At 55.1% G+C, this 27,814-nt stretch overlaps 1 protein-coding gene across 1 annotated transcript in view; it reads right to left on the reverse strand.

Moving 5' to 3' along the window:
• Positions 1-4,095: 4,095 nt before the first annotated feature.
• Positions 4,096-27,814, reverse strand: part of IFFO2 (intermediate filament family orphan 2) — a 45,416-nt gene continuing 21,697 nt past the window's right edge. Inside the window, exons 2-9 of the mRNA XM_060015359.1 lie at positions 15,657-15,717; positions 14,327-14,422; positions 13,024-13,164; positions 11,521-11,660; positions 7,321-7,441; positions 7,092-7,184; positions 6,038-6,168; positions 4,096-4,845 (exon numbers count right to left, since the gene is read on the reverse strand). Coding sequence (XP_059871342.1) covers positions 4,740-4,845; positions 6,038-6,168; positions 7,092-7,184; positions 7,321-7,441; positions 11,521-11,660; positions 13,024-13,164; positions 14,327-14,422; positions 15,657-15,717 — 889 coding nt within the window. The 3' untranslated portion in view covers positions 4,096-4,739. The remainder of the gene's footprint in view (positions 4,846-6,037; positions 6,169-7,091; positions 7,185-7,320; positions 7,442-11,520; positions 11,661-13,023; positions 13,165-14,326; positions 14,423-15,656; positions 15,718-27,814) is intronic.

The raw sequence follows: 27,814 nt of genomic DNA on the forward strand, positions 1-27,814 counted from the left end.
CCAGTTCACACAGGTCAATGTCTCCCTGAATTCAGCCATTAACAGAAAGAAACTAGAATATTGGACAGTGTCAAATCCAGAGCCTAGGAGGTAGCCTTTCAAGGGCACTGTGAGGAGGTTTATGAAATGGGGTCGATTGATTAACAGGACCTCAACTCCAAACCAGGCTATGCCAGTTATTCAGTCTGTGATCTCTCTGGCTCTCTTCCCCTTCTGTAAAATATGTATAATAATTTCTGCTTTAACTACTTGTGAAGATTTTATTGTGAGATGCAAATATAACAGGTGATGTGAAACTTCCCTATTTGATCACTAATCAGCTAATTACTTTAGTGGTTATGTGGCCCACCATCCTCTTGCCCCTCCCCATCACCTCTTTATCCTTAATTTTTTTTATCCTTAATTTAAAAAAAAAAAGGCACCATCAATTCTAAGACATTTCACTTTATTTAAAAGAAGCCAATATACAGGATATAAAGGGCATGATATTTACAACAGTACAGTAAACAGGTTGGTTTCCGGTAGGATCAGTAGTCTTTCAATGAATATAAACCCCCCGTTCCCCTTGACGCTAGACCCAGCTGGCAGACAAACAGCAACAGTGGGGTAGGATGGGACTTCAGGATAGAAAGTCTCCCTGGATGGGGCTAAAAATCAGGTAGATGCTAAAATGTCCACGAAGGGGTCTGTGGGTGGGGTTGCCTTTGCCTCATCTCTTTGAGGGCTTGGCAGAGGGAATGGTGAGGGATTTAGCCTGAGACTAACAAGCAGCCCACCCAGAGCCTGGAAATCTTCCACTCATGGAAAATTCCCTTCCAGAGAGAATCTGCCTTTACTGACACCCACCTGGCTGCTTCCAGACTCCCCACTCTAGGAGAGTGCCCTCTAGAACCAGAGCTTGGTGTCTCAAGGTGGAGGACCCAGGAAGCTCCCAGCACCCTAGTTCCTCATCCAGGTCCCTGGAAGAGCACAGCAAGGACTGCATCCCAGGCCTTGGCCTGGGGTTGGCACAGCCAGGGCTGGGCTGTAGGCATCTCATGGCATTTGCACTCCTGCTCCAGCTGCCTGACAACCTTGGACCCACGGAGGCCCAGGCCCCAAGGAAGCTGTGGGCTCCGTGAACCAACAGCCCATTGCCACCCACACCCTACTGCTTCTCAGCTCTCTCCAAATACAGCCGACCTGGCAATGGATCTTGGCAGACCAGAGTTTGAGCAACTAATCGGAGCCCACCTTCTGAAGCAGAGCTTGTCCCCTACCTAGTGCCCCCCTTCCCTCCCACCACCCACCTCCGTTCTGAATTCCCCACTGTCCACCCACTCCCACAAGTGCCCAGCCCCCTGGACTTCCAAGGACCAAGGAGCTGGGGGATCAAGGGAGAAGGAAATGAGGTGAGGGGTGACCTACACTCTGCTGAAGCCACTCGTGGGTGTGGATGAGTAGGTGGTGATGATGCGGAGACAGGTGAGGGGTACTGATTATATTAAATCCAGCAGCAACATGCATCTTGTCCACAGAAAAATGCTGGGCTACCATAACTGCCTACCCTAGATTTTAAAAAAAATGTTCATAAAAATAGATGAGAGTCTCTTCCTTTATAAATAGATTACATTTAGCTTAAGTTACACCTTATATGATCCCCTGCCCCACACCCTCTCCCCCATCCCAAGCCAAAGTGGTCTGATTCCCCACAGGTCATATGAGCTACATCCACAGAGCTAAATCCATGATGGACAGGCCCGTCAGACACCTCTAGACATACTGCCACAAGAAAACAAAATGTGTTTACTTGCAAATCATTTTTTTCCCTGTTCAGAGTCTCAGAGAAGTATGTGTATGTGTGTGTGTGTGTGTGTGCTCCACAACCAGGGAGCCCAAAGGAAGCTACTCTCCCTGTCCCTCCCCAATCCTCTCTTTTTATAAAACCCCCCAAAATAGGAGAGTGAGAGAGGGCAGCACAGGAGAGCCCATCTGAGACCAATTCTAAAATACCAATGTCAATATGACACTGGGCTGAGAAATAGAAAACCAAAATTACGTATTTACATCTTTACAAAGGATGGACCAGTTCATCCCAACTGGACCTGGTGCTGCCCCAGCGAGCGTTGGGGTCTTTCTCGGCAAGCTGTGGGCCCATGGCAAGGGTACAAGCGGGGCCCACTGGCAACTAACTCAAAAAAGAACTTGGTGGGGAGGGAGGCAGCCAGGCCAAAACCAGGATCGCACCCTGAAGGCAGGTCACTAACACTCTTGTTGTCCCCCCATCCACCAGCCCCAAGTCCTTGCTCCCCAGCGAGAACAGCTATTGAAAACCAGCAAGATGGATCTTTCTGGCCAACATCTGACTCTGGCTCCTGCCATTTCCATACTCCCCAGATAAATTCAGAGTACGCTAGTCCCCAAAGACAAATATCCTATGTATCCAAGGGGGAAAGCAAAAATAATACCATTGGACAGCAATCACCATGGTAACCTTAGTTACCCCCCCAATACTTACATTGTTGCCTAACTGTCTTAACTCTAAAGATAGGTCTGTCACCCTCCCACCACCTTGAGGAAAAACCCGGGGCAGGCCTCCACTCTGCCTACCTGTCCTTGGAATTCAATGCCTCCCTCACCCTGGGCAGAGGAGGCCTGAGAGGCGGCCAGTTTCCCAGCCTCCCAGAAACGGAAAATCTTTTCAGCAGCTGAGGTCCAAGCCCAACTGGCTCTGATAACCTTTGGTTAAACTAAAACTAAAACTAAAACAACAATAACAATAATGACAATAATAATCTGATATGTTTGAACCCTGTAACCTTGAGAACAAGTGTCAGTGAGGAGGAGGGGAAGGGGTGATCTCTCCTCCGAAACCTCGTCCCTCCACGTACCCAACAAGGGACTATTTGGCTAATAAGAGATTCTGGGAATGGAAGACTTTCAGCCAGACTTTCACAGGGAAAGAGCAGGAGGTTCCTCCACAACAACAACAACAAAAAAGGAAAAAACTCACAATAAAGGCCACCAAGTTCTGATAAATAAAATTATACACAATCACTAACAATCTCCTCTCTCTCCATATATATATATTTATATAATATGAATATTATGTACAACGATTTTAAGACTGAAAAACAGGTGGGGGAAAACGGAAGAGAGAGGAAGTCCTTACAGATCACTGGTACCCTGGGAGAGAAAAGACAGCGGGCCTGATCTACACAAGGCCAGATTTCCCCCTCTGCCTGCAGACACAAGCAGTGGGTAGCAAGGAGCTCTGGTCCTTGGGCACATTTTGCTCCTCTGACCTCCAGGGGGAGCTCCTGGGCCAACAAAAACAAAAATCAGCAATCACACCCACAGTAGTGGGTCCAAAAAGAAATTTAAAAAACGAGCAAAGCTGGCTCTGCTGGCCCCAAGCTGAGATCTGGGGGTGGCCGCCACACAGTGCCCTTTGACTCAGGCCCTCTCAAGTCTGGGGAGATATGGCTCAGCTGAACTCCCCAACTGGTCAATCAGTGAATTATGGAAAAAGGTGAGCTTATGTCCATGAGCAGAACAAGGACAGCTCTCACTCGAGCTCCTCCTCTCACCACCTCCTCTGCCAGCAGCCCCCGCTAGCTCCCTCCCCTTCCCTTCCCAATGCCTGCCAGTGGCCAAAGAGTGGGCCACTGCGGGCACCGTGGAGAAGCAAGATGGCGGCGGACGGTACCGACCCAGCTCCGAGGTGGAGGGGCTAGATACCAGGCCTGGCCCCCTCCAGACTTTCTCACAGAGAAATTACAGATCGATAACCCCTTACTGTTGCCTGGGAAAAACATCAAGTCATCAGGGCAATAAGAGACCCGCTCCCCAACCCCAACCCACAGAGGTCCCAAGAAAGCAAGCAGTCAGGTGGCCGAGGGCCTTACGGGGCCCAGGCCTCACTAACGACCTTGACCAAACTCCCTCCCAAGTCAGTGCTCACCCCCAGAGGTTGCGAGAGAGATCGCCCTAGCTTCCTCCCTCCCAGCTCCAGGGGAAAACCAGGGATCTAGGAGAGGGCCTACCTTCCACAATGGTATAAGGCAAGCTGCTTTTTTTTGTTTTGTTTTGTTTTTTGCATAGTAGTTTAAACACAGTGAGGTTCCGCCTTCCCCCACAGTGCCTTGTCCCTCTGCTTTGCCACTCGATCCAGAAAGAAAAGAAAAATTTGTCTTCCCTCCCTCCTTCCATCTTTTCTCTCTTTCAGCTCCCAGGCCTGGAGAGCTCGCAAAGGCCAACAGCTCCTTCCTGGGGGTAGGTGGGCCATCCCAAGTCCAACTCCAGCAGAGGAGGGAGGGCAGAGCTTCTGGCCAATCAGAGGAGCAGGTGGGAGGGTAGAAAACGGCATTGTACCACTCCAGGGGCCCCCCCCGCCCTCACCTTAGAGTTTTGTATAAAAACACCTGCTAGGAATAATTCTTTGGAGCTCAAAGTGGCTCAGCTTAAGGGAAAAGGCACAGTTAACACTGCATCGTCCGGACAGAAGTCTGTATCTGTAATGTGGAGAACAATAGAAATTGACAGCACCATTCCTTGGGTGGGTGGATGGAGGAGGGGCACTGGTTGGTGGTGGGCAGAAGGAAGGAAGGAAGCAGCGGTCCCTTGGGGCCTCCAGAGAAGGGAGGGCATAGGAAGTCTGCGTGGCGAGGGCTGGAGCCCCACTTCCTGGCCCCGTGGGGAGAGGCGGGCAGAGGCCCCATCACCAAGACCACCAGGCACGGGCTGGGGGACCTCAGTCATCAGCTGACCATGGGCTCCACATCCGCCTCCCGCTCAAACTCATCCTGGATCTCGTCTGTACTTCCTGAGTCGCTGCTGGCCATGGAGCTAGGCGACGGTGAATTCCTGGAAGGCACAAGAGAATGGGGGACATCAGAGGGCAGGCTGAGGACCGCTGAAGGGATTCAAAGAGCTGGAAAGATGGAGCAGCCATTCCTAGAAAACCTAGCCTCAGAGGGGAATCCTGCCCCGAGGCCCGCCCTTGCACCACTTGCCTTAGAATCTTCAAAGCCCAGGAGCTGAACATGGCTATAGAGACCTATTGGGACGCCCTGCACCCGCCTCTGTAATTGCTTGGTCCCGAGAGCTCCTTGGGAGCAGAAACCACGGGTCAAGCTCAGTTTTTACACTCCCATCACCTAACACACGTCTGGACAATTAACTCAGAGCCCAAAGGGAGGCCACACAGGACAGTGGTTAATAGCACTGGTTTTGAATCCTCACTCTATCACTGCTGAGCTGGGGGGCCTGGTGCAAGCTATTTTCCCTGCCTACGGGGCGCTCTTCCATCCCAACAATGGAAATAACAACAGTGGCTTCTGGGAATCAATGAGCTAAAGGTGACATGCTAATAAGCCCAGGGCCACACACACGCAACCTCCCCCTGCCTCTCCCTCTCTTACAGCCCAAACAACGGCCTGCAAGAATGTCGTCTTGATAAGAGAACAATTATAATTAATATATCTGTGCTCGATGCCAAGCATTTTATGTGTATTATCTCATTTTATTATTAGCATGTCTGTCTTCCCCGAAAGGCTGCGTGTTCCTTGAGGGCAGGGGCTCTGTCTTGGTTCTGGTGTCCCCTAGCAAATAAAAGAGGCCTGATGCATGTCAGTCTCCCGGGTTGGAAGATGGGAAAGGAAGGAAAATGGCTTCCTAAGGACACATGTGAGCCCCGGCCACCACCTCCACCCACCAGCTCAGCAGGAAGTGGGGCGTGGGCTCCAGGAGGGCCAGGGCTGCGAATGTTCTGCTCATCACTGTATCCCCATGGCTTTGCACAGAGCCAGCCTTCAACAGTAGCTGTTGAATCAATGGGGGCAGGGTTGTTGTGAGTGGTCACGTGAGATTAGATGTGTGAGGCATTGACACATAGTAGGAGGCTAATAGTCATCGGATGCATGGACAGGTGGACGGACGGATGGACCAATGGCCTGGGCAGATGAAAACACCAGGCTATAAGTTGCAGCCCCACAAATCCCGCCACCCACCCCAAGGATGCCACCACTGCATTGCCAGGGAGGACAAGGCCAGGTACCTGTCTGCAGAGCCTTTGATGAGCCGGCGGCAGGTCTCCATCTGCACGTCCAGGCCCCGCTTCATGCTGCACATCTCCATGTACTCATGCAAGTGTCGGTTCATGTCGCTCTTGGCCGTGGCCAGCTCCAGCTGAGAGGAACCAACGTGGCATAAAGGGGAGGCCAAGTCATCCTCCCTCCTAGCAGACCACTCAGCAACCTCCCGTCCTCCGTGGTGGTGGCAGCATCGGGGCCACCCCAGGACACCACGCCCTCAGGGCCCTCCCTCCGCTCTCTGCTCTCTACATACTGGTGCAGGGCCCCTAGAACCACTTCTGGTGGAAGGTGAATGGTTGCTTAGCAACTACTGGGGCAGCCCTAGCAACTCCACCCTGTCCAGCATCCCTGCAGTCCTTTCTGTGGACTGGATTAGAAAAGTTCTGAAGCCTCTCGTGTTTCTGACCCTTCTCCTCTACCAAGTGATACATCCCCCAGGAAAGGAGCTGGCCTTCTCTTTCTCCAGCGTGACAACAGCAGTGACTCTCACTGACAGATGCACACAGGCTCCAGAGCTGGGAGAACTGGGCTTTCAGGCTGCTTCCTGGCTGGGGGCCTTGGGCAAGTCACTTGGTCTCTTTTAACCTCAACTCCTCCTCTGTAAAGTGGGGCACACAGTACCCACTGCATAGCGTGGAGGCACCCAGGTCCCTCTAGGTACATACATAAGGTATGCAGATACCAGGGAGGGTGTATTTTTAAAGGGCTGAGTGCCCAGTGTCGCTTGATGTCACTCAAATGTCAGTTCTCATTATTTTGAGATCATCATCTCAGTCAATAACTTAAAAAAAAAAACCTCTCTGGGGCCAACATGGATCACCACCCCCATTTCACAGATTAGGAAACTGAGGCCCTAAGAGGGGTGTGACTTGCCCAACACTAGGCAGAGAATCAGCAGATGTCCTGACTTCCGATCCTGCATCTGCCTCGCTCTCCCAGCCCCTGTCCACACGGGCACCTAATCACCGTGAGTCTCGGGGGTCACAACCGGGTGATGTGAACCAGCTAAGGCCTCACCTCGATCTGGCCTATGGTCTCCTGGTACTCCTTGTCTCTCGTCTTGAAGAAGGATTCAGTCTCATGGATCAAGTTGCCCAGGTTTTCCTCTTGCTGGGGAAACAGAACAGAGGGGACAACTTAGCTGGGTGGTAAGGGCTGCAGGGAAAGAGTGGGGGATGCGGGATCGTGGAAAGGAAGTGCTCCCAATGCCTACCTCCCAGCCTCTAAGAAGCCATGCCCGGCTCACCTCGCCCTGCAGGTCAATGCTCGGATTGCAGTTAGTGAAGTCCTCCCAGAGCAGAAGCGTATCTTCGTTCTCCTCCCACGTCAGGCTGTCACAGTCATCATCGAAATCAAAGGTCTCCCGCCTGTTGGGGGGGACACAGGAGGGCATGAGTGAACAAAGCCAGGCTCCAGAGGCCTGGACAGGGGAGAGCAAGGGACACTGCCCTGATGACTGGGCTCCTGCCAGGTGGCCATCCAAAAAGGCAGGGGCGGTGGCCAAAGGGGACGCATGCCTTCTCCTTGGAGTTTAACTCTTTTCAAATGCAGAGTGTATTTACATATTATTTATACAATTTAAAATGTATATTCCTAAAGATGCCAGGCTTTCATTAATGGAGACTAAAGATATTTTCCTCCCAAGTTCAATCTTGTGACTGTTTTCCTTTCATTTAATAACTCATTCCTGGAGCCCCTGCTCTGCCTGAGGTGATTCATATAACCTTTTCTGCAACTTGAAAAGGTGGGTATTATTATTATTCCCATTTTACAGAGGAGGAAACTGCAGCTCAGAAAGAATAATTCCCTTGTCCAAAGCCACACTAAGCTAGGCTGTACCAGAAACTAGGGCTGATAAAAAAGAACAAAATAATGCCATTTGTAGCAACATGGATGGACCTAGAGATTGTCATACTGAGTGAAGTAAGTCAGAGAAAGACAAATATCCTGTGATATCACTTATATGTGGAATCTATAAAAAAGGTACAAATGGACTTCTCTACAAAACAGAAATAGAGTCACAGATGTAGAAAACAAACTATGGTTACCGGGGGTAAGGGAGGGAGAGATAAATTGGAAGATTGGGATTGACATATACACACTACTATATATAAAATAGATAATTAATAAGAACCTACTGTATAGCACAGGGAACTCTATTCAGTACTTCGCAATGGCCTACATGGGAAAAGAATCTAAAAGAGTGGATATATGTATAACAGATTCACTTTGCTGTGTCCCTGAAACTAACACAACATTGTAAATCAACTATACTCTGATAAAAAATTAAACAAAAAAAAGGAACCTAGGGCTGAAAGCCAGATCTTTCTGTTTCCTACGGCTTCTTCCTGCCCATCAAAACATCACCAAGCACCTATCATGTGCTGGGCACGGGACAGGCCACCATGCATGTATTAAAATGCAATTCATTCCATCCTCACAACAATCCTGTGAGGTGAGCATGACTGTTAGTCCCATTTTACAGGGAAGGAAATTGAGGCTCAGAGGGATTAGGTGGACTTCTAGAATAATACATGCTGGAAATCAGACTTGAATGCAAAGCCTGAGCAATTTCTGGCCTTCCCTATTCACTAGAACTGGAAGTAGGGTGATGGACCATACAGGTGTGCCTGGGACTGAAGGGGTTCTGGAGGTGTACTGGTTACCCCAACTGGAGGGGACTGTAAAAATCATTCAGCCCAATATGCCCATTATCCAGATGGGAAGGCTGAGGCCTGCAGGAGTTAAATTGCTCGACCTGGTGAATCAGCTGCAGAGGAAGATGTGGGTCCCAAGTCCTGATTCCCATCCCAGGGCTCTCCCCACTGCCTACGCTCACTCCTTCAACTACTTTCTGGATCCTACAGGGCACTGCTCCCAACCTGCTGACAATGGACCAGGCTGGAGCCACCGGGCAGAGCCCAAGAGCACCCCCGGGAGCCAGGTTCCCCACCAAGAAGCGGTTCCTGCGGGAGCCTGCAGGTGGCTCCCTGCAGCCAAGGACCAGAGCTGGGGCAGGGCTGCAGGGTGAGGCGCTGCCCACACCCCGCCCCCCACAGCAAGACAGCTTGGGGCGAGCCCCTGGGTCGAGCGTCGTCGACCCATCGCCACCTCACATACTAGACTGCTGACCTCACTTCCTTCCCAGCAGCTGGGACAAGAAGGAAACCCCAGCTGAGTAATGGGGAACTAGAAAGGATAGGAAGCTGCCTGCACAAGAGAGAGGGCTGGGAAGAGGCGCCCCCCTCCCCCCAGATCTGGAGGGCGGGGCTGAGCAGGAAGGCCGGCCACAGTGCAGAGAAAGTAGCAAATTTCTCCCCTTCTCCTGGGCCTGAAGCCCAAGCAACTGATTTTGATCAAAACAAAACAGCCCTGACACGGGTGCATTCATTATTCAAGGAGCTCAGAGGAGCCGGCCCGGGGCAGTGGGGGCTCTAGCTTGGGTCTCAGCCCGCAGCCCGTGGAGATGTCAGCGGGAGGGGGCCAGGGCCCTGCCCTGGTGCCTTCTGCGTGGCATTGGCTAGAACTACAAGGGTGGAGGGGTGATCAGAGGTTGGCCGTTTTTTTTTTTTTTTTTTTGAACTAGGCAACTTTACAACCAGATCAACCTAATTGGATACTGAACCCAGTTCAGACCTGTCAACGCTCAGGTGCCCATTTTAGCAGCATTGGAAAGAAAGCTCTTTCATACACCTGGGAGCACCGCTTTTTAGCTCACGCCACTTCCTGGGCAGTCTATGGATTCCTGGTGACTTTATGAAAACCAGGGACAACACTTTCTTCAAAGCAGCCCTTTAATTCAACCAAATGAACCCAGCCTGGGTCTCTGGGGCATACAGCCCTGCCCTACACTCAGAAATGCCCACAGCAACGTTCAGAAAACCTAGACCCGACCAAGGGTTCTCTTCCAAAGCCCCTCTCATCAGCGAAAGATGAGACTATGAGAACTGGGTGTGGGGGGAGATGGTGAAAGATGAATCGAGGGTCTAGGAATCTCCTTGTCACCCTCAAAACAGCAAAGCCCCAAACACAGCCCCATCTCCATGTTGTTTCAAGGGAACAGCAAGTATAGGTAAGTGCTGGGCAAACCCATCCCACCCAGGTCCGATTCCCGTCTTCCTGACAAGTCACCAGGGTGGGGAAGGTGTGGCAAGGAAACAGAAGAGGAAATCTCTTCCGAGCACGAAGACAGTGCTGGACCGGGAGTCAGGGGCCCGGCTCTGTCCTGACTTGCCCGGCCCTCTCTGAGCCTCATCTGTGCAATGAAGGGGCTGGGCAGAGTGATCTTGGGACTCTACCATGCTAGGCCAGCCCCCAGCATTGCAGGAAGCATTAGGAGAGGCCTGTGCCCCTGGCTTTGGAAATAAGTACGATGGCAGGAGCGCCTGCTGAGAGGAGGGGCCCTCCTGGAGGGGCCTGGAAGGTCGGTGATGGCCATCAGAGGCAAGCACTCGAATCCAGCCAGCCCCGCGGCTGGAAGCTCAGGACTCCAGAGAACGGACATCAGGCCAGAAAGTGTGCTGGGCCCTGAGACTCAGACGCAAGGGGTGGGGGAGGTAGGGGTGGGGAGGGAGGACTCCAGTCCTGGGCAAAAGCTGAGTTCCCAGGGCTCAGGGGAGAGAGCAGGCAAGAGCAGGCCAGTGGGGCAGGGGGAAAGGTGGACTCCAGAGACCCAGTCCCAGCCTGCTCTCTGACTCAAGGCCCTTAGGTGAGTCAGCCAATGCCCACAGCTGCACCCCTACCCTCCCCAAGCCCACACCGGGATCCTCTACGGATTAGAGCCAAAGATGGATCACGATTGCAAGTATAGCACTGGGGACACCAAGGCTACAATGCATCCCTGCCCCGGATGACCGTACGCAGCCAGGTTCTAGTAAGTCAGCTGTCCACAGGGGTGGGAGAGGGCTGCCCAGACTGGTAGCCCCTGACCATTTCCCATCGTGGCAAATGTTAAGCTACTAATATGCAATCGCTAAACCTGGAGTGGGCAGACATGCACACAATCAGCTTTTACAAGCTGGCACAAGCCAGCTCCAGCCCACACTGACCATACCCAGCCCAACTCTGCCACTAACCCAGGCAGCAGCTCATCCCAAGGGAAAACAAAATTGTAACTCTGTATGGTGATGGATGTTAACTAGACTTATTGTGGTGAGCATTTTACAACATATACAAATACCAAAACATGATGTTGCATATCTGAAACTAACAGAATGTTACACGTCCGTCATATTATCTCAATACAAAAAAAAAGAAAAGAACTGCCCACAAATAGGACCACCATTGCCAATCTGACCCTTTCTGAAAACGTGAAACTCCGAATCCAAATTCTTTCAGAGCACGTGCTGGCCAAAGAAAACATCTGCAGGCTACTTCCGGTTTGCCACCCCTGCCCTGCCCAACCTGGGGAAACGGAGAGGAGGCCCCAGGCAGCAGGGATACTCACAGCTGGTTAAACATGCGTTTCATCTCGTCTGTGATGTTCATGGAGCCGACCTCGTCATCTGAGAAACGGTTCACCTCCCCGTCCTGCTCAGAGATGTCATCATCCGAAGCCACCTTACGCTCTTTCTTTTTGGGGACCACCTGACCCGGAAAGGAAAAGATCAAGGTCACTGGGAGGCTCTGCTGGGATGGAGGGCGGGGTGGACTGGGAAGGGAACCGGCGTCCCATAGGATGGATGGAGCATGGCTGGTGCGGCCACTGCTTGATGCCGGGTCCTCTAAGAAGCGGGCGGCGTTCGCAGGAAGCGTGAGGTGGGGAGACATGCAGGATGGAGGGGCAGATGGCCTGGACCCTTCCCTGCCCTGGGAGGCCTGGCGGTTGGGCTAGCTCAGCTCACCCCTTCACCAGAGAGGCAGCCCCATCATTTGGGGTGAAAAGCAGGCCAGACTGGGGCACTGAGTCGCCTGGTATGTCTCAGAGGCAGCCAGAGAGACGGAGAAGCCCTTACAGAGGCGCAGATGGCTCTGCGCTTCCCAGAGCCCTCCTGTTCACATGCAAAGTTGACAGGCAGGCAGCCCCAGGTTCAACAAGCTCCCTCCACTCCAAGCAGACAAGACACGACAAACCAGACGAAGGCTGAAATGGTCCCTTGCTTCCCCACAAAGGGGCGGCAAGAAGGCACGAGGTGGACAACGGGCCCCAGGGAAGCCCAGACCTCACCCCACTACATCCAAAGTCACATACTTAAAGCGACAACACGCCATACTGCCCTGGGCTCAAGCAAAAGCCAAACCACAACCCAAAACTCAAGCAGCAGCCTTCAGAGAATGACGCACGCCCTTTGGGCAGCTGGACCGGCCCCCAAGCCCTCCCTGGAGGACATTTGCCAGTGCTAACCCATCGCCTTCGCTTGGGACACACCCAGTCCCTTGCCGGTTGGAGGTGGGGTGGGGGGGACGGTACGGAGTGAGTCTCAATGTGGGACTGAAAGAGTCAACAGTCAACAGCTCCTCTTCTGAATTCTGAGGCTCGTGGACCAGGGCTCAGGCCAGCTCACCCAGTGCTCCCATAGCCTGGCCAGGGCTCCCCGACCATGGCATTTGTAGCCAGCTCCGGCTCCCAGAGGAAGAGGCAGGAAGCAGGACAGTGGACACAGGGTGGACGGATGGACTGAGCCCTGGAGGGTCCAGAGACCTGAGTCCTACTCCCAGCTCTGCCATGTCCGTCCTGGAGCCTGTCACGCCCACCACCCGCCCGGGGGAGCGGCGTCCTCAGCCATAGGATGAAGCGGTCAGCCTTGATGATGGAGTCAGACGTGCCTATGAGTCTATGCGTCCCTGATTCTACGTCTTCCTGGGGAGGCCAGAGGGCTGGGCAAACGCTACCTCGGGGGGAAGGGGCGTGGGCAGGGTGCGAGGAAAACGGGGGTTGGGCGGCCAGGCAGGGGCGGAGGGCGGTGGGCGGCTGGAAGTGGCAGCTGGTGAGCAGGGCAGCCCTAGTCACCTGGAAGATCTTGGACACGTCTTCCGAGTTCCGCTGCTGCGCGACATCGCACAGCTTGGCCGTGATATCGATTCGGCGGCAGATGTCCATGTCCACCTTCATGGCCTTTTCTTGGATCTTTGTGTCCAGGTCTGTCATGGGCTGCAGGGAGGACAGCAGGGGGTTACGTGAGCGAGGGATGGAGCAAGCATGGGGGTGGGGAGGCACTCCCAGGCTCCGACTGGACAGAGGGGTGGGGAGACCCCCAGGTGTCGGGCGGGAGGCCCCGCGGTCCGAGGGGGTCCTTGAGCCTTTTCTGGACTTGAAGGGTCGGGCCAGCTGCTCGGGTTCAGGGCAGGGGGCGGAGGGACTGTGGGAGCCTAGGGCTTCGGCGCCGAGTGGACAGTGTGTTTGCTGGTCACCCTAAGGGCTGGAAGGCATCCTCTCAGCAGATACAGCGTCAGTGTTTATTTTGTCAGAGCAGAGAAAAAAGAAAGACAAGTCCCACTGCTGAAAGACCCCCCAACTTTCCCACCGGGCCTGCTGTACCCCACAAAAGAGATTCCTCCCATGGCTGATGGTTGGGGCTGCCTAGGATGGGGGGTCCACTGGACCCCGGTGAGGGGAAGCCACATGGCCTCTTCCAGCCACCCCAGCTCCACGCCTCTCGGGACCAGAACTGCTCCAGGCTGAGTCACCTGGACTGGGCTCCTTCTCCTTTGTGGAGACTCTCTCTACATACTAGCCACTGCTTGAAGGTGGCAGGAAACCAGGTCCCCAGTAGGAAGAAGGTCCTTGCTGCCACCAGCTGCCCCTGCCCACGGTTACTCAGAGGGGCTCCGATCGTCCCAAGGATGTGCACACTGGCCTGTCCCGACTTTACAAAGCAAACCCTGCTGAAGGCCGCTGGCCCGGGGAGCCTCTCAGGCCGGCGCAGATCAGACCCGGGGTCTCCTTCAACCTGCCATTGGCCGCCACTGTGCCCAGACACAGAGGCCCATGGCCACCACCCGCCCTCACCGTGGTGAGCTGGCAGGAGATGAAGCAAACACACACAGACCATCAGAAGAGCCCCAGGGAGGGCGGGATGGGTTAAAGCAGCGGATTAATGCATCTCTACTCAGACCAAGGGAAGCAGAAGTGGGGAGGGGACAGGGAGGGGGGCCTGGTCTCCGATGCATCCGTCATCCTCACGGGTCAAACGCAGCCAGCCAGGATTCTAACTAGAAGCCGAGCTCTGGAGCCTCGGAGTGAATGAAGCGTTTTGCATGATGGCTGTGGGGGGAAGTCATGATGCCTGGGGGTGGTGGTCGGTGGCACTTACGTCACTCATGAGCCCCTTAAACACCACCAGCTCGGCCTTGAGACGCTCAATCTTCTCATTCATCTCCTCCTGGATGGCTTCTGCTTCCTGCGCTGCCTACGGGGGATGAAGATGGGGGAGGTTTTAGGGGGGCTGGTCTCCCTGTTGGAGGGGAGGGGATGGACACCTGGGTCCAGAGCCCCGGACACCTGACATCCAACCAAGCCGGGTGCCTTTGTGCCAGGGAAGGAAGGGGTGCCAAGGACCTCATCCCAGCCTGGGTCCCCGCTCAGCCCTCACTCAGCACAGGGCATCGCTCAGCCTAAAACACTTCTCCAAGGATTATTTATTGTATGGAAAAATCCATGGCAGACGTTAAGAGAAAAAGTGGATGTAAAAGGGATCCCAGTAGTAGGTCAATTCATGTGAAAATGCCAAAACATCTGACCATCTCCGATCTCCAGAATGGCAACGTCACACGTGCCACCCTAACCGAGCATGTGCCCCTCGGGCTTGTGTGTGTCCGCACAGAAAAGACCAGAAGGTCACACACCAATCTATCCACAGTGGAGCAGGGAGAACTGGAGGTGAGTTTTATTTTCTTCTCTGTGCTTTTCTGAATTTTCCAGGTATTTGACCATGAGCATGTTATGTGTATAAAGCAAAAAGTACTTTTCTTATAAAAGAAAGCGGGGTGGGGGGACGTTCATCCTTTTCCTTCCGCGTATTGACATTATTTTAGTCTGTCTCTAACTTCCTTAGAAGGTCAGTGTTTATTTTCTTTCTTCTTTCTTTTTTTTTTGGTTATTATTTATTTATTCAGAGGATCAACACTTTAGATATCAGAAGGCAATTAAAGAGCTCTCCATGCCTTCTCATGGGGTTGCCATTCTTGTGCCCATTTGGCCGAGAGGAAAACAGAGGCCGAGAAGGTAAAGTTTGTTGCCCAGCGTACACAGCAGGCGAGTGAGAAGCAGGCCCACCCAGAACACAGAGCCACCGAGCCAGAAGAGCAGAAGAATGTCCTCATGCCCGCTGCTGAGCACCTGCCAGGGCTGGGAGCCCACCTGATGATGTGGCCACCCGCCCTCTGCAGGGCACTCAGCCCCGAGTCTGTTCCTGCACGCCAGGGGCAGCACCAGGATTCCCGTGCCCAAGCTTTTCTGCAGCTCTTGTGCTGGTGCCTTCCCAGCCCCAAGGAGGGGAGGCGGGAGAGGCCTCCGGCTCCATCGAGGAGAGACTGAGGCAGCAGGAGGTAGCAGAGCACAGAGGCTGTGCTGGGAACTGCCCCCGGCTTTGCCCCTTGGCCACGTGGTTCTCCTGTGAGCCTCTCCTGGTCGGGACCTCTCACCTCCTGCAGCGTGTCCACCATGGTCTGCAGGTTCATGCGCTTGGCGAGCTCCTCCTCCCATCTGCAAGAGACAAGAGGGACAGGTGGTCAGAGGGCGGCCTCCCCAGGCCAGTCCAGCCTCAGACACAATGCCAGCACCCACCCTGGGCCCGTCCCCGGGCTGGGCAAGGAAGGTGCAGCAGCGACTCTATCCTTGCCTGCCCCTCGGGAGCTCCCAGTCTAGGGAGCTAGATGTGTGGGACAGCCAGGTGACCCATGATACCAGGTGGTGGTGACGGGTGCCAGGCTCCGGGCATGAGCACAGCACCACTGGGAGATGACGGCAGGAGGGACCGCCAGCCCCCCACACAAACTGTAAAGCACTGTACAAATGCTACTGCTCCTTCCATTCCTGTAAGACATGGTACTGAAGCTGCGCTCAGGGTCAAGGCTGCAGCCAGCACCACCTTCAGGCTCTCCTTTGCAACCACAAGAAACAAATCTGATTGTGCCAACCATCGCAATCTCGGAGTCAATTTGTCCTACAACCTACCCTAACCAACAAAGACATCTCCTACCTAGCTGTTATCATCCCTATCTTACAGATGAGGAAACTGAGGCTCAGAGAGGTTAAATACCTTGCCCAAAGACACACAGCTAGTTAGGGGGTGGGGCTGGACTTCAAACCCAGGTCTGTTTCATTACATTAAAACAAAAAATAAATATAACTCTCCCTTATTTAATGCTTATTAAGTGCCAGGCTCTATTCCAGGGGTGTTACATACGTCATCTCGTTTGTATCTATGTGGGCTGAAGTTGAACAGGAAAGGACAAAGGGGAGAAGGCACATGGGGGCTCTGAGTGTACCCCCAGCATTAACCGGAGGCAGGACAGGATGATAATAGAGTTACCACAACAATACCAGCCCACCTTAACTGAGTGCCTACTTTGTACCAGGCACCATTCTGCGTGATGTAATTCAATCCTCAAAACAACCCTCTAGCCTAGGTGCCACCATGATCCCCACGTTACGGGGGAAGCATGCAAGGAAGAGTCAGGTACCCAAGGTCAGGGTGAGGACAGGTGGGGCCAGGACTCAAACCCAGGCTGGAGACTCCAGATTGAGTGCTTGTAACCCTGCCAGGCTTCCTGTAGACCCAGGACCCATCAGAGCCCTAACCCACTCCCCACCCAGATGCCCCTCCTTCCCCAGAGGGACAGGTCCTTCTCCCCCCACCCCCATCCTGGGACAGACCGACCAGGAGTTTCTCTCTTTTTTCACCCTACGGCTGCCTCCCTACATGGCCTCAGAGCAGGCAGGTCTGGAAGCCTTTTAGGATGCTGTCGGGGCCAGCTAAAAATAGGCCAGAGGGGAGGGATGGCTGAAGAGTGGGTTACGTCACCAGCTTTTGGAAACAAGAGAAAACGGATACTGTTTGCACACACAGAGGAAAATTCCTCCTCTTTCCCACATGAGACACAACGGCCCCGGCCAGGGCTCCCAGAGGACACACTCGCCACTCACCCCCCATCCCCCGTTCCCCTCGGTCTTTACCAGCCCCCAGTGGTGGTGGCCAGGCCTAGATCTTCTGTGGGCTGCAGAGTTCAGAACCCAGTGGGCAGTGGGGCTGGGATAGGGGTCCTGGCAGGGATGAGGAACACAGAGGAAGCTAAGGAGGGGCAGCAAGAGAATCTAAGGGTCTAACCCAGGTGGGATCATCTCACTGAACACCCTCGTTGTACAAATCAGAAAACTGAGTCCAGCCCCAGGCCCAGTGTGGGGAACAGGAATCCCAGGTGGGGAGAAGTTCAAGGCTGCCCTCACCTCGCCCAGCAGCATGGGGCATCTGGGGCTCCCCTCAAGGGAGGGAGGCCAAGGCCCAGACCACAGGTCCCAAGCTGAATCATCTCTACTGGCCACGCTGCCCTGAGGGGGGCAGGGGGCTCAATTCCAAAGCCGCTGAGCAGAGCAGGGACAAGGGAGAGCCCGGTGTGGCACTGGCTGCAGCCTGGCTCCTGAGGCCAGCCTCACTACTGCATCTTGCAGCAACACCAGGGGCAGCAGAGGAGTGGGCAGTGAGGGTTGAAGATGTGGGCACCCGGGGACATCTCTCCTCCACACACACTCATTTCCAAGACAGGCTTTTGGGGATAAGGCCCAGCCCCTCCTCCCTTTTCCTTTAAGCAAACTTCTTGTGAGGAAGGTGGGGCAGGGGTCAACAGACCCATTGAACAGACGGGAAAAATGAGGCCCAGCAGAGGAAAGCAACTTGTCTCAAGTCAACTCAGAGCGAGAACTTAAGCCACGTCTTTGGATCTCCAGACACATTAGCTGTAGTAGCAGCAGCCGCTGATTGGCAAGCACAGTCCGAGTCCCACGCACTGGGCTCAGTGCCTTGTACACATCTCATCGGCTTTCATGAGAATTATTAACACTCTCGGGTAAAGAAATTTTCCCCAAACCCATTTTGTAGATGAGAGAGCTGAGGTTCAGAGAGGTGAGGTAACTTGTCCAGGGTCACACAGCTAGTAAGCAAGGATGGGACTCAAGCCAAGCTCATGCTCTAAAGCATCCAGTTTCCAACTGTGATATGCATGGGAATCACCCAGGGAGCTTGTTCACGTGCAGACCCGGATCCAGCAGGTCTGGTGTGGGGCTCATTTCTAATGAGCTCCCCTGCAGAAGGCACTTCGGTGGCCCCCTCGCCTAAGCTGCACCCCAGTTGAGCTTGCACAAATGACTTCATGGGCCTTTTATTACCAGAGCTGGATAGGTGGGCAGCCGGTGCACCTGCCCCCAGCAGACGCAAGAAGGACCCCTGTGTGCTGACAGCAGCTGGCTTGACAGACCAAACCTGCTGCCTACGCTGACCTCCCCTCCCGGTCGCAGCGGGAAAGCTTGGCTTTGCCGGCCTCAATGTTGACAGTGCAGAAAAGCTTTGCCCTTCAGCTGCTCTGGCTGACTGGGGTGAAAGGATGGTTGAGTGATATTTCTTAAGGCACCCCAGATGCCCTGCATTTACTGCAACTCAGCCCAGAGAGAGGGAGCATGCAGCTTAACCAAAAACTGGTCAACCAAGTTGTGGGCTCTGACATCCCAAAACCTGCTTCCCAGGCACAGCCCCCTCTCCTGACCTGGATCTGCCCACAGGAGTAAGGTTTCAGCAGGATGGAAGTTTCAGGCAGCAGGACCAACATAAGCAAAGACGGGCCAGCAGGAAGGCCAGGGAGTAGCCAGCTGCCACCAAGAGGGGACACACCTACTATGGGTCAGGGGCTGGTGGGCGTCATGTCATTTAAGCCTTTGCCCTCCTGACTTTCATGTGTGGCCCACGGCTGAGCACAGGAGCTCACACAGTGAGCTGTGAAGCTGCAGAGAAACCTCCTCCCCATTTTACAGGTGGGAAAATGAAGGCCCAGTGCACACAGAAAACTCTAGCCAAGGCCAAGACAGCCTGAATCACTTAGATCCACCCCTGCCCGCCCTGACCCACCAGCTCATAAAACTTCCAAATTCTTTTCTCTTTCTTTTTAAATTTATTTTTATTATTTTTTAATCTTTGGCTGCATTAGGTCTTTGCTGCTGTGCATGGGCTTTCTCTAGTTGTGGCAAGCGGGGGCTACTCCTCATTGTGGTGTGAGGGCTTCCCTGGTGGTGGGCGCCACCAGGGAAGTCCCCAGATTCTTTTCTCTCGAAGGGAGTGGAGAGAGGGACATTTATTGGTCACCTTCTTGGTGGTGTACACCATGTTGGGCCTTCATATACATAATAAAAGATAAGGGACTTCCCTGGTGGTGCAGTGGTTAAGAATCTGCCTGCCAATGCAGGGGACATGGGTTCGTTTGCTGGTCCGGGAAGATCCCACATGTCGCGGAGCAACTAAGCCCATGCGCCACAACTACTGAGCCTGCGCTCTAGAGCCCGCGAGCCACAAATACTGAGCCCACGTGCCACAACTACTGAGGCTGCTCTCTAAAGCCCGTGCACCACAACTACTGAACCCGTGTGCCACAACTACTGCAGTCCACGCACCTAGAGCCGGTGCTCCGCAACAAACGGAAGCCACTGCATTGAGAAGCCCACGCACCACAACGAAGAGTAGCCCCTGCTCGCCGCAACTAGAGAAAGCCCATGCGCAGCAACGAAGACCCAACGCAGCCAAAAATAAATTAATTAATTAATAATAAAAAAAGATAAAATATCACTTAATCCTCCCCTAAGGATGGTCCCCATTTTGCAGATGAGGAAACAGAGAATCAGAGGTAACTCGATTCCCCTTTCCCTCCCTCCTCTTCAGCCTTCTGAAATCTATCCATTCTCCCAGGCTTGTCTCAAATGTCATCTCTTCCCGGAGCCTCCGCAGCCACCTCCATTGTTCTCCCTCCTTGAGCTCAGGCTTGAGGCAGCAGACCTCAGGAGGCCATCTTTCCCAGGCGGCTTGGCTGTGGCGTGTCATCAAGCATGGCTCTCACCCAGAGCCGGCCCACGATGCCAGGGACCGCGATGGACCACCCTCCATCTTCTCCACCTCCAGAGAGTGCTCAGGCCCCAGATCTAGCTCCTGCCCCGACCACATCACAGGGACCTTCTCTCGCCCCCAGCATCCTCTCACTCTCCCCCCATCTGCAGACACCCTTCAACAACAGCCTTGTAGGCATGCCAGCTCCTCAAAACGCTCTCAGGCTGTGGACGCTCACGCCAGCCTCTGAAGCAGGTGGGATGGATGATGGCGGTGGTGATACTGACGCTGCTTGACGCTCAGGATGATGATGATGTGATGGGGCAGCTCACACAGACTGAGTGCTTACGATGTGCCTGGCACCGTCCTCAGGGGCTTCACAGGCAGAGCCTCATTTTCGTTTCACAGTAACCTCTAAGTCGGGTTATTATTTTCTCCGTGTCGTTGATGAAGAAGCTAAAGTCCAAAAGCACGAAGCACCTCCCCCCAAATCACACAGCCAGCAAGGGGGGGTTGTTTCTATTTTACAGAAACGAGAGACTCAGAGAAGCTCCAGAAGCCGAGGCTGAAAGGGGACCAGGGTTCCCCTAGGCCACGCCTCTGAGTGTACAGATAAGGACACTGAGGTGCAGGTCGCCCAAGGAGTGGACAGCAGAGTGCCCTCCCCTCCCCCAGCCCAAGCGGCGCTCATGAGGAGCGAGGTGGAAGGACACGAGTCTGGACCCCAGCTCTGCCTCCCCCACTCAGAGCCTCCATCTCTCCATCTGTCAGTGAGACACAGTGTGAGCCCAGCATACCCCAGGCTCGCTCCAGAAAAGCCACTCTGTTCCCACACTCTCTGACGGTCATGTGACTGGCCCCCAGTCACGGGCTGGTTCTGGCTGGACTGGACCCCAGGGCCCATCTCCCAGCCCCAGCCCAGCCTCCTGCCCCTGGACTCAGTCACTCCAATCCCCCTGCTTACCAGTGTCCAAACCCACTGGGTGTGACCCACAACACGGCAGTGCTGGATGAGGGTTAGTCCTGGGGGGCCTCTGTGCCAATGCAAAGGACTGGCCGGGGCTCAGACTGGGGAGCCCACAAATCGGGAATGTGAATGTGGGTACAGGTAGCACCCTGGTGCCCAGGCCAGGTGCCCTGGCCTGTTGGAGCACAGAGGAATCATGGGGGAGACACCTGTTCTAGGTGGGAAAAGGGGCACAGGAGGGCTGCCACTATACAAGTCATCGGAGGAGTCGGGTCTAAAGCTGGGGGGCTGCCCACTCCCCCAGCCGGAGAACTGTGCTCACTGCTGTTCTCCCTGCACCTAAACCCACCCACACTTGGTAAGGAGTCAAAGAGTTATTGAATGGATTTGTTGAATGAATGAATGATCCCAGCCGCAATCACTCCTCAGCCCCACTGCTTGCCCCTCCCCAGCCAGGGCCCCTTGGACATCCTCAATCTGCACAGCCCCAGCTTGGGGACTCGGCTGCTCCGTCCACTGGCTCCTGAGCTTCCCCTGGGAGAGGCCAGGCCAGCAGGAGGGTGGGCCAGGGCAGGAAGTGGGCAGAGAGAAGGAGAAAGCTTCCCTCTCCCACTTCCCACAGCTCCAGGCCCGGGATGGGAAAGCAGGGATGTCAGGGCAACGAGCGGGGAGAGGAAATGACTCCCCAGCCCTACACCGCTGCTGAGATCTCGGCGGGGCTCAGCCACCATCTTAGCAGAAGGAGCACATGTGTGAGAGGTGGCCAGGAGGGGGAGGTAGCTGCCCCGCCTCAGCCAGATGTGGTCTCCCCGCATTCCTGAGGAACCACCGCTGGACCACGTGATGGACGGGAAGTCTCAGCAAGCCACTGGGGGGAGGGGATTGGCAGCTTCAATGCCAGTCCCCACCCCCAGCTGACACTCAGGGCCAGTGTCTCCCCTCCCCCATCAGCTCAGGATGACACACAGACCCACCGGAAAGGGGCCACAAAGCCTGGCCTACTGAGGGGCGGAAAGCCAAGCTGAAGTCACTGGCAGCGGGACTGACTCACAGATTTTGCACTTCCTGTGCACTCACAGAAAGAGGCTCCGGGGCTCTAGCTCCAGAGGAAAGTGGGTGCAGCCCCAGGAAAACAACTTAGGCTCCTGGGATAGCCCTGGGGCTTCTGAAAAGAAAGTCCTAGAGACTCCTGGGCAGCAAGAGACTGGGTTCGAATACTGTCCCTGCCGCTTCCCAGCTATGTGACTTTGAGAAAGTCAATTAATTACCCTCTCTGGGCCTCAGTTGCCTCATCTGTGAGATGGGAAGCACACCACCCCTTTCGAGGGTGGGTTGTGAGAACTACATGAAGTGGGGTGGTGTGGGTGAAAACACCCAGTCCCACCTCTGGCACCTAGCAGACAACTGATGCTCCCACAGCTGGCTCCAGTGGCCAGACCACAGAGAGCTGGGAGGCCCTCACAGGGATGGCCCGCACACTTCCAAGGAAGGGCAGCCGCCGGCACGCCCAGGCCGACCCACTCAGGTGATGGAAAGCAAACTCAGGTGAGGCTAGGCCAGAGCTGTCAGTGGAAAACTTCATTCTGGGCCAAGCACGGGCCTTGCCTCTGGCGGAGGGCAGATGGGCAGAGGGTAATTTTCACCCGGGCACGGGGCGCTCACCCCACAGCAGCACAGCTGGCTGCAGGCTGCCGGGGGCGTGCTGGAGCCACTCCGCGCACCTGTCCCCAGGGCTCTGCGCTGCCCCTGGCTTTTGTGTGAGCCCACCCAGGTGCAGAGGTGCCTTTCCCCTCCCCGCGTGGATGTGCCTTGAGCCACCCTCGCTGCAGAGCTGGGGCTGAGCTGGGGTCCTGACTGGCAGGTCCTTCTCTAGACTTACATCCGAGCTGGAGGATGAGGCAGACCAGGGGGACCCTTTGCAGAAGCCGATGGGTAACAGATCAGAGTGGGCACGTGGTGGGCCCCCACCCCTTAGCTTCTGCTGAGCCCCCATAGAGAGCTTCAAAATCACAACTGGGTCAACTTCCTCATGCCACGCCACCACCCTTGTTGAAAATCACAAACAATTCATGTCTGTGGCAGAAAAAAAAAATACAGATGAGCAAAAGGGCAGTGGGAGTGGGGTGGAGCCAGGCATACACGGTGAGAACCCACTTTTCTCTGAGGGAGATCCTCCTTCCGGGCAGCCCAATGCTGAAACACGTGGAGCCTCATCTCCTGACTGCCTCCTCTCATCTGCTTTGCTGTATCTTCTCTCTCCAGTAAAAAGAGGGCCGGGCCGCCCAGCCTGTGAGCCGAGAGGCCCTCCATCCCCCCAAGCCCCGCCCTCACGGGTACCTCCCGGCCCCCTCCCTGTGGACTCTGGTGCTCCCACAAGCACCCAGCCCCTCATCCGGGGAAGGGACTCCTCCCAGACGTGCCTATCCGAGGCCCAGCTGCCCAGCTGTACTCTGCTGCTCGGAAGGAAACACAAATTAAATGTCAGCTGATTGTCTCTGCAGAGGAGGTATTAATTTAATGTGAACACTTAACCAGGCCAGCTGATTCAATTACAGGCGGGCAGTAACAGCCCGGGCAGGCCAGAGCACAGGCTGGGAGCTGGTGATGGGCCGGGCTGAGCAGCCACCATATCAGGTGGGCACCTCTCCCAGCATGCTGCCACCGCGCGCACACACACACACACACACACACACACACACGCGCGCGCGCACACGGACTTGCTCTCAGCCTGAAACACCAGGCGCCTCCAGGGATCCCAGCGGAGAGGTCTGTGCAAGGATACTCGGGGTGGGTGGGGGTCTAGGGTCCATGGGGAAGTACCCAGTGGGGAAGAGGGTTCTGGGCGAGGGGGCAGGAGATCCTGGTTCAAGTCCTGGCTCTGTTGCTAATTCACTGCACGACCCCAGCAAGACCCTTCTCCACGTGGGCCTCAGTCTCCCCATCTGTAATATGATCTCTAAGAGTCCCTCTGGATATGATGTGCAGACCCTGGATGTGGCCCTTCCTTGGAGCCCGAAAGAGGAGACAGCCTCAGGGACGTCACCGCCATCCAGAGATACCCTGGGTAACAGCATCAGGCCGCTGGCCCCTGCCCTCATCACCAGTGACCAGCAAGCAGGGGGTGGGATGGCAGCATGCACTGATTCAACGTTTGTCCACTCACTCATTCCATGATTGGTTCTGCAGCACTTGCCACGAGCTGCTCGGGCCTGATAGAATCAAAGGCTACGGGAGTCTCTACCAGCCCCACTGAGAAGGGCAGGAAACTGAGAAAGCCGTCTGCCACTGTGTGGTCCCTGGAAGGCCTGCTTACCACTAGCTAGAAACCTCAATTTCCTCCTCTGTGAAACGGGGGTAGCAATCCTACCCTGTAGGGCTCACGGACATTAAACGAGCTCGAGCAAAGGTACACAGGTGCCCTTGCTGGATGGCCATTCTCATCACTGGCATTGCCCTGCCTACGCCTGTCTGGGGGAGGCAGGGACAGGTGGGTGCGTCAGGCCTGGACCACCTAAGCAGGGACACTTCTCCATCCTGCCCTGACCCTCTGGGGATCTAGAAGCAACTGAGAGAGGTGGCAAATGAATTTTCCCAGCAAGCTGGCGATTGCAAGTCTGGCCAATGGACAGCGGTGCTGAGCTGCGTGGAGTAATCCTCACGCTCCCTACCTGTTTCAGTGACCACGGGTACCCCTTACAGGGCAGCTGGCTGGCCTCTGGGGCTCTCTGCGGGGAGCCACCAGGCCTTGAGAGAGGAGGGAGGGAGAGACCGGCAAGCCTGTCCCTGGACCGCATTCCCCAGACCCACACCCCCTCAGGCAACGAGGCAGCCTGCGCTGGGCAGGCAGCCCTGTATCTGGTCCTGTCTCTGCCCCTAACTTGCTGTGCGACCTCGGGCAAGTCCCTTCCCCTCCTCTAGCATCACTTTCCCATTCTTAATGCAATGGTGTCAAACTGGATAAGCAGTTTGATTAACACCCCACGCTGACGGCAAAGCTATCTGATAAACCACAGAGTGCCAAAGCCAGCTGGGACGTCAGCCTTTGGGTTCCAACCAGTGTGTGTAGTGGAGGGATGGGCAGGGGCTCTGGAGCCTCAAGGTCCTGGGGTCAAACCCCAGCTGTACATCTTGCAGCTCTGTGACCTGGTGCAAGCTGCCAACCCTCTCTGAGCCTCGGTAAGACCACCCATCTCACAGGGGTTTTTGCAAAGAGTCAGTGGACTCGTGTATGACAGGTGCAGTCAGTGACATCATTCTCACCCCCGTGACCTCCCAACGGCAGATGGTCCTGGACCACACTGCAAGTGACAGGGCCAGACCTGAACCCAGGACTGGCTGACCCCACAGCCTCTATGCTGCCAAAACCATCATGTTGATGATGATGAGGGGAAAGATCTAGATGCCACCATCACCTGGCTGGGGGACCAGGGGCACAGGGGGCTGGGGGTGGCCAAGGAAGCCAGATGCTGACACCCCCGATTCCACTGCCAGCAAAACCCAGCAAGTGTCCTGCTTCCGCCCGCCATGCCCCACACGTGCCCCAAGAATGAATGGGCACGTGCTCAGGCTTTGAAGTCTGTCCTGACAAGGGCTGCCATGACAGCAGATGAGACTGAGGCAGGAGGGGTCCCTCCAGCCAGAGCCCAGCTGTTCTCATGGGGCCACCCCAGCAGGCACAAGGCATTGAAGGCCATTCTCCTGGCCGACAGGTGCCCCTGGTCGCCTGTCCCAATGCCAATCCGAGGTTCCAGCTGTTTACACCAGTCTTCCGTTCCAGTTACCCAGTGTCCATACCTGCCCAGGTGCATAGCATCACTCCCACCTTGGGGTCATTTATTGAAAGCCCCTTTGGAGACCCAGCAGCTCCGTGGATGCCGGTAACCCAGAACTCTGGGTGGGGAGGGGGGAGGGTTAGGTTGCTGTCCTTCCAGTGCGTCTGTCTAGAAACCACACCCAAGTGGGCACTGTCCCCCACCAAGCAGGCCGCTCCGAGAAGGAAAGTGGCTCAATGAGTATCTCATGGTGAGGAGGAATCTGTGTCCCAAAGTGCAGGCCACCGTGAAGTTTCTGGGGCACCATTTCCAACCTCTTCTAGGCTTGCGACACCTTCATCACCTCCTCCAGGAAGCCCTTCAGGACTTCCCCAGGACGAGTCACTACACCCATCCTAGTATTTCCAGCCCCAGCACATGCCTTCCTCATGGCATTCAGGTGCTGTTAAATATTCACTTCTCTGCCTCTCTCATCACTCTGCTCTCCTGGAGAAAGGGAGGACTTGTTTTCACTGTAAACTGCTTATTTTGTGCTAGTCTAGTCACTTTACTCCGACCATAGCTCTGTGAACCAGGCGTTATCCTTCCCTCTTTACGGGTGAGAAAACTGAGGCCCAGGCGAAATGACTTGCTCCAGGCCCAGGTCCATCTGACTCCCATGTCTGAGCAGCCTCGCAGTAGTCAGAGCATCTCATCGGTTCCATAAACCCCACTGCCTACCATGCCTCCCAGTACGCTGCTCAGGAAACACCCCCAAATTACCCTGCCAGGGTCAGCACCGATGTGTACCCCTGGATCACAGTCACTGACTTGGAAGAGAGCCGCTTAGCCAGGCATTTGCTTTGCCTGTTTACTCACTTCCTGGGCCCCAGAACCCAGGTGGAGAAACGCCCTAGCGTTCCACCTCCACTGGCCAAGACACACCTGCCCACAGCCCTGCCACCCGTCCCACCCCTACGTGGCTGCGGCAAAGCACTGAACCTCCTGTGCTCCTGATTCCCATCTTTAAGGTGGGGGCCAGTGGAAGCACCTGCCTTGTGGGGCTGGTGTATTAAATGAGTCAGCATCCGCTATGCGCTTAGCACAGAGCTCAGCTCCTAGGAACGCTCAGTAGATGGACACCGGTTAGCCACGGAACGTGGTCTTTATGTTGTCTCTCCTGCCATGGAGGATGGGCAGCTCAGCTTGGGGGGGCAGCTCTGCTGAGTGGACGGTCAGGGCCCCAGGCACCAGGCAGCATCCCCGGGTACCAAACCAGACTCCCTGCTCTCAACGCCTGGTGACACATGGGGCCGTCAAACAAGTCTTTGGAGGCTTGTCTCACCTCAGGAGGATGTCTCTCCCCCATCGTGTCCAATCCAGCGCCACATTCCAGCGCTGGCATGAGACCCAGCACCGAGGACGCCCCAGGAAGTGAGTGTGGGGTGTTTCTGGGATGCCCAGCCCAGCAGCCTCAGCGTCCACCGCAGCCCAACCCCTCTGGCTGTGGGCTTAGATTCTATCTTCTTTCTCCCACGACAGATTCAACAAACATTTCCCAAGTGCCCACTTAGAAGCACAGGACTGAATTAAGAACACTCTCCTCCCACTGCGAGAGGGACAGCGAGTGCCGGGGCTTTCCCCAGGCAGGACCTCTGCCCCACCTCCCAGCCTCCGGTCCTCAATCCCCCAACCCAACAGGGCTAGAAGCTCTGGGCACCGCTGCCTCGTGCCCTGGAAGTGGGGATGGGAGGGGGTGCTCATCCCAGGCTCTTGGAGTGGAAGGCATCTTTGCTCTGCTCATCAGTGAAGGGGCCTCATCCGAGTTGCCCCTGCCCAAGGTACCCAGGGCAGGAGGGAGGAAAGCAAGCAGTCTCCACCAGGACACTGAAAACAGTGGTTGCCTCCAGAGGGAGAGCCTTGTGGCTGAGGACAGGGTGGGAGGGAGACTCGTTACTCTGTCCCCTTCTGTACCATTTTCTAAATTGTAGTAAAATTCTC

This window comes from Delphinus delphis, chromosome 1 (genome assembly GCF_949987515.2).
Source record: "Delphinus delphis chromosome 1, mDelDel1.2, whole genome shotgun sequence".
NCBI lineage: Eukaryota > Metazoa > Chordata > Mammalia > Artiodactyla > Delphinidae > Delphinus > Delphinus delphis.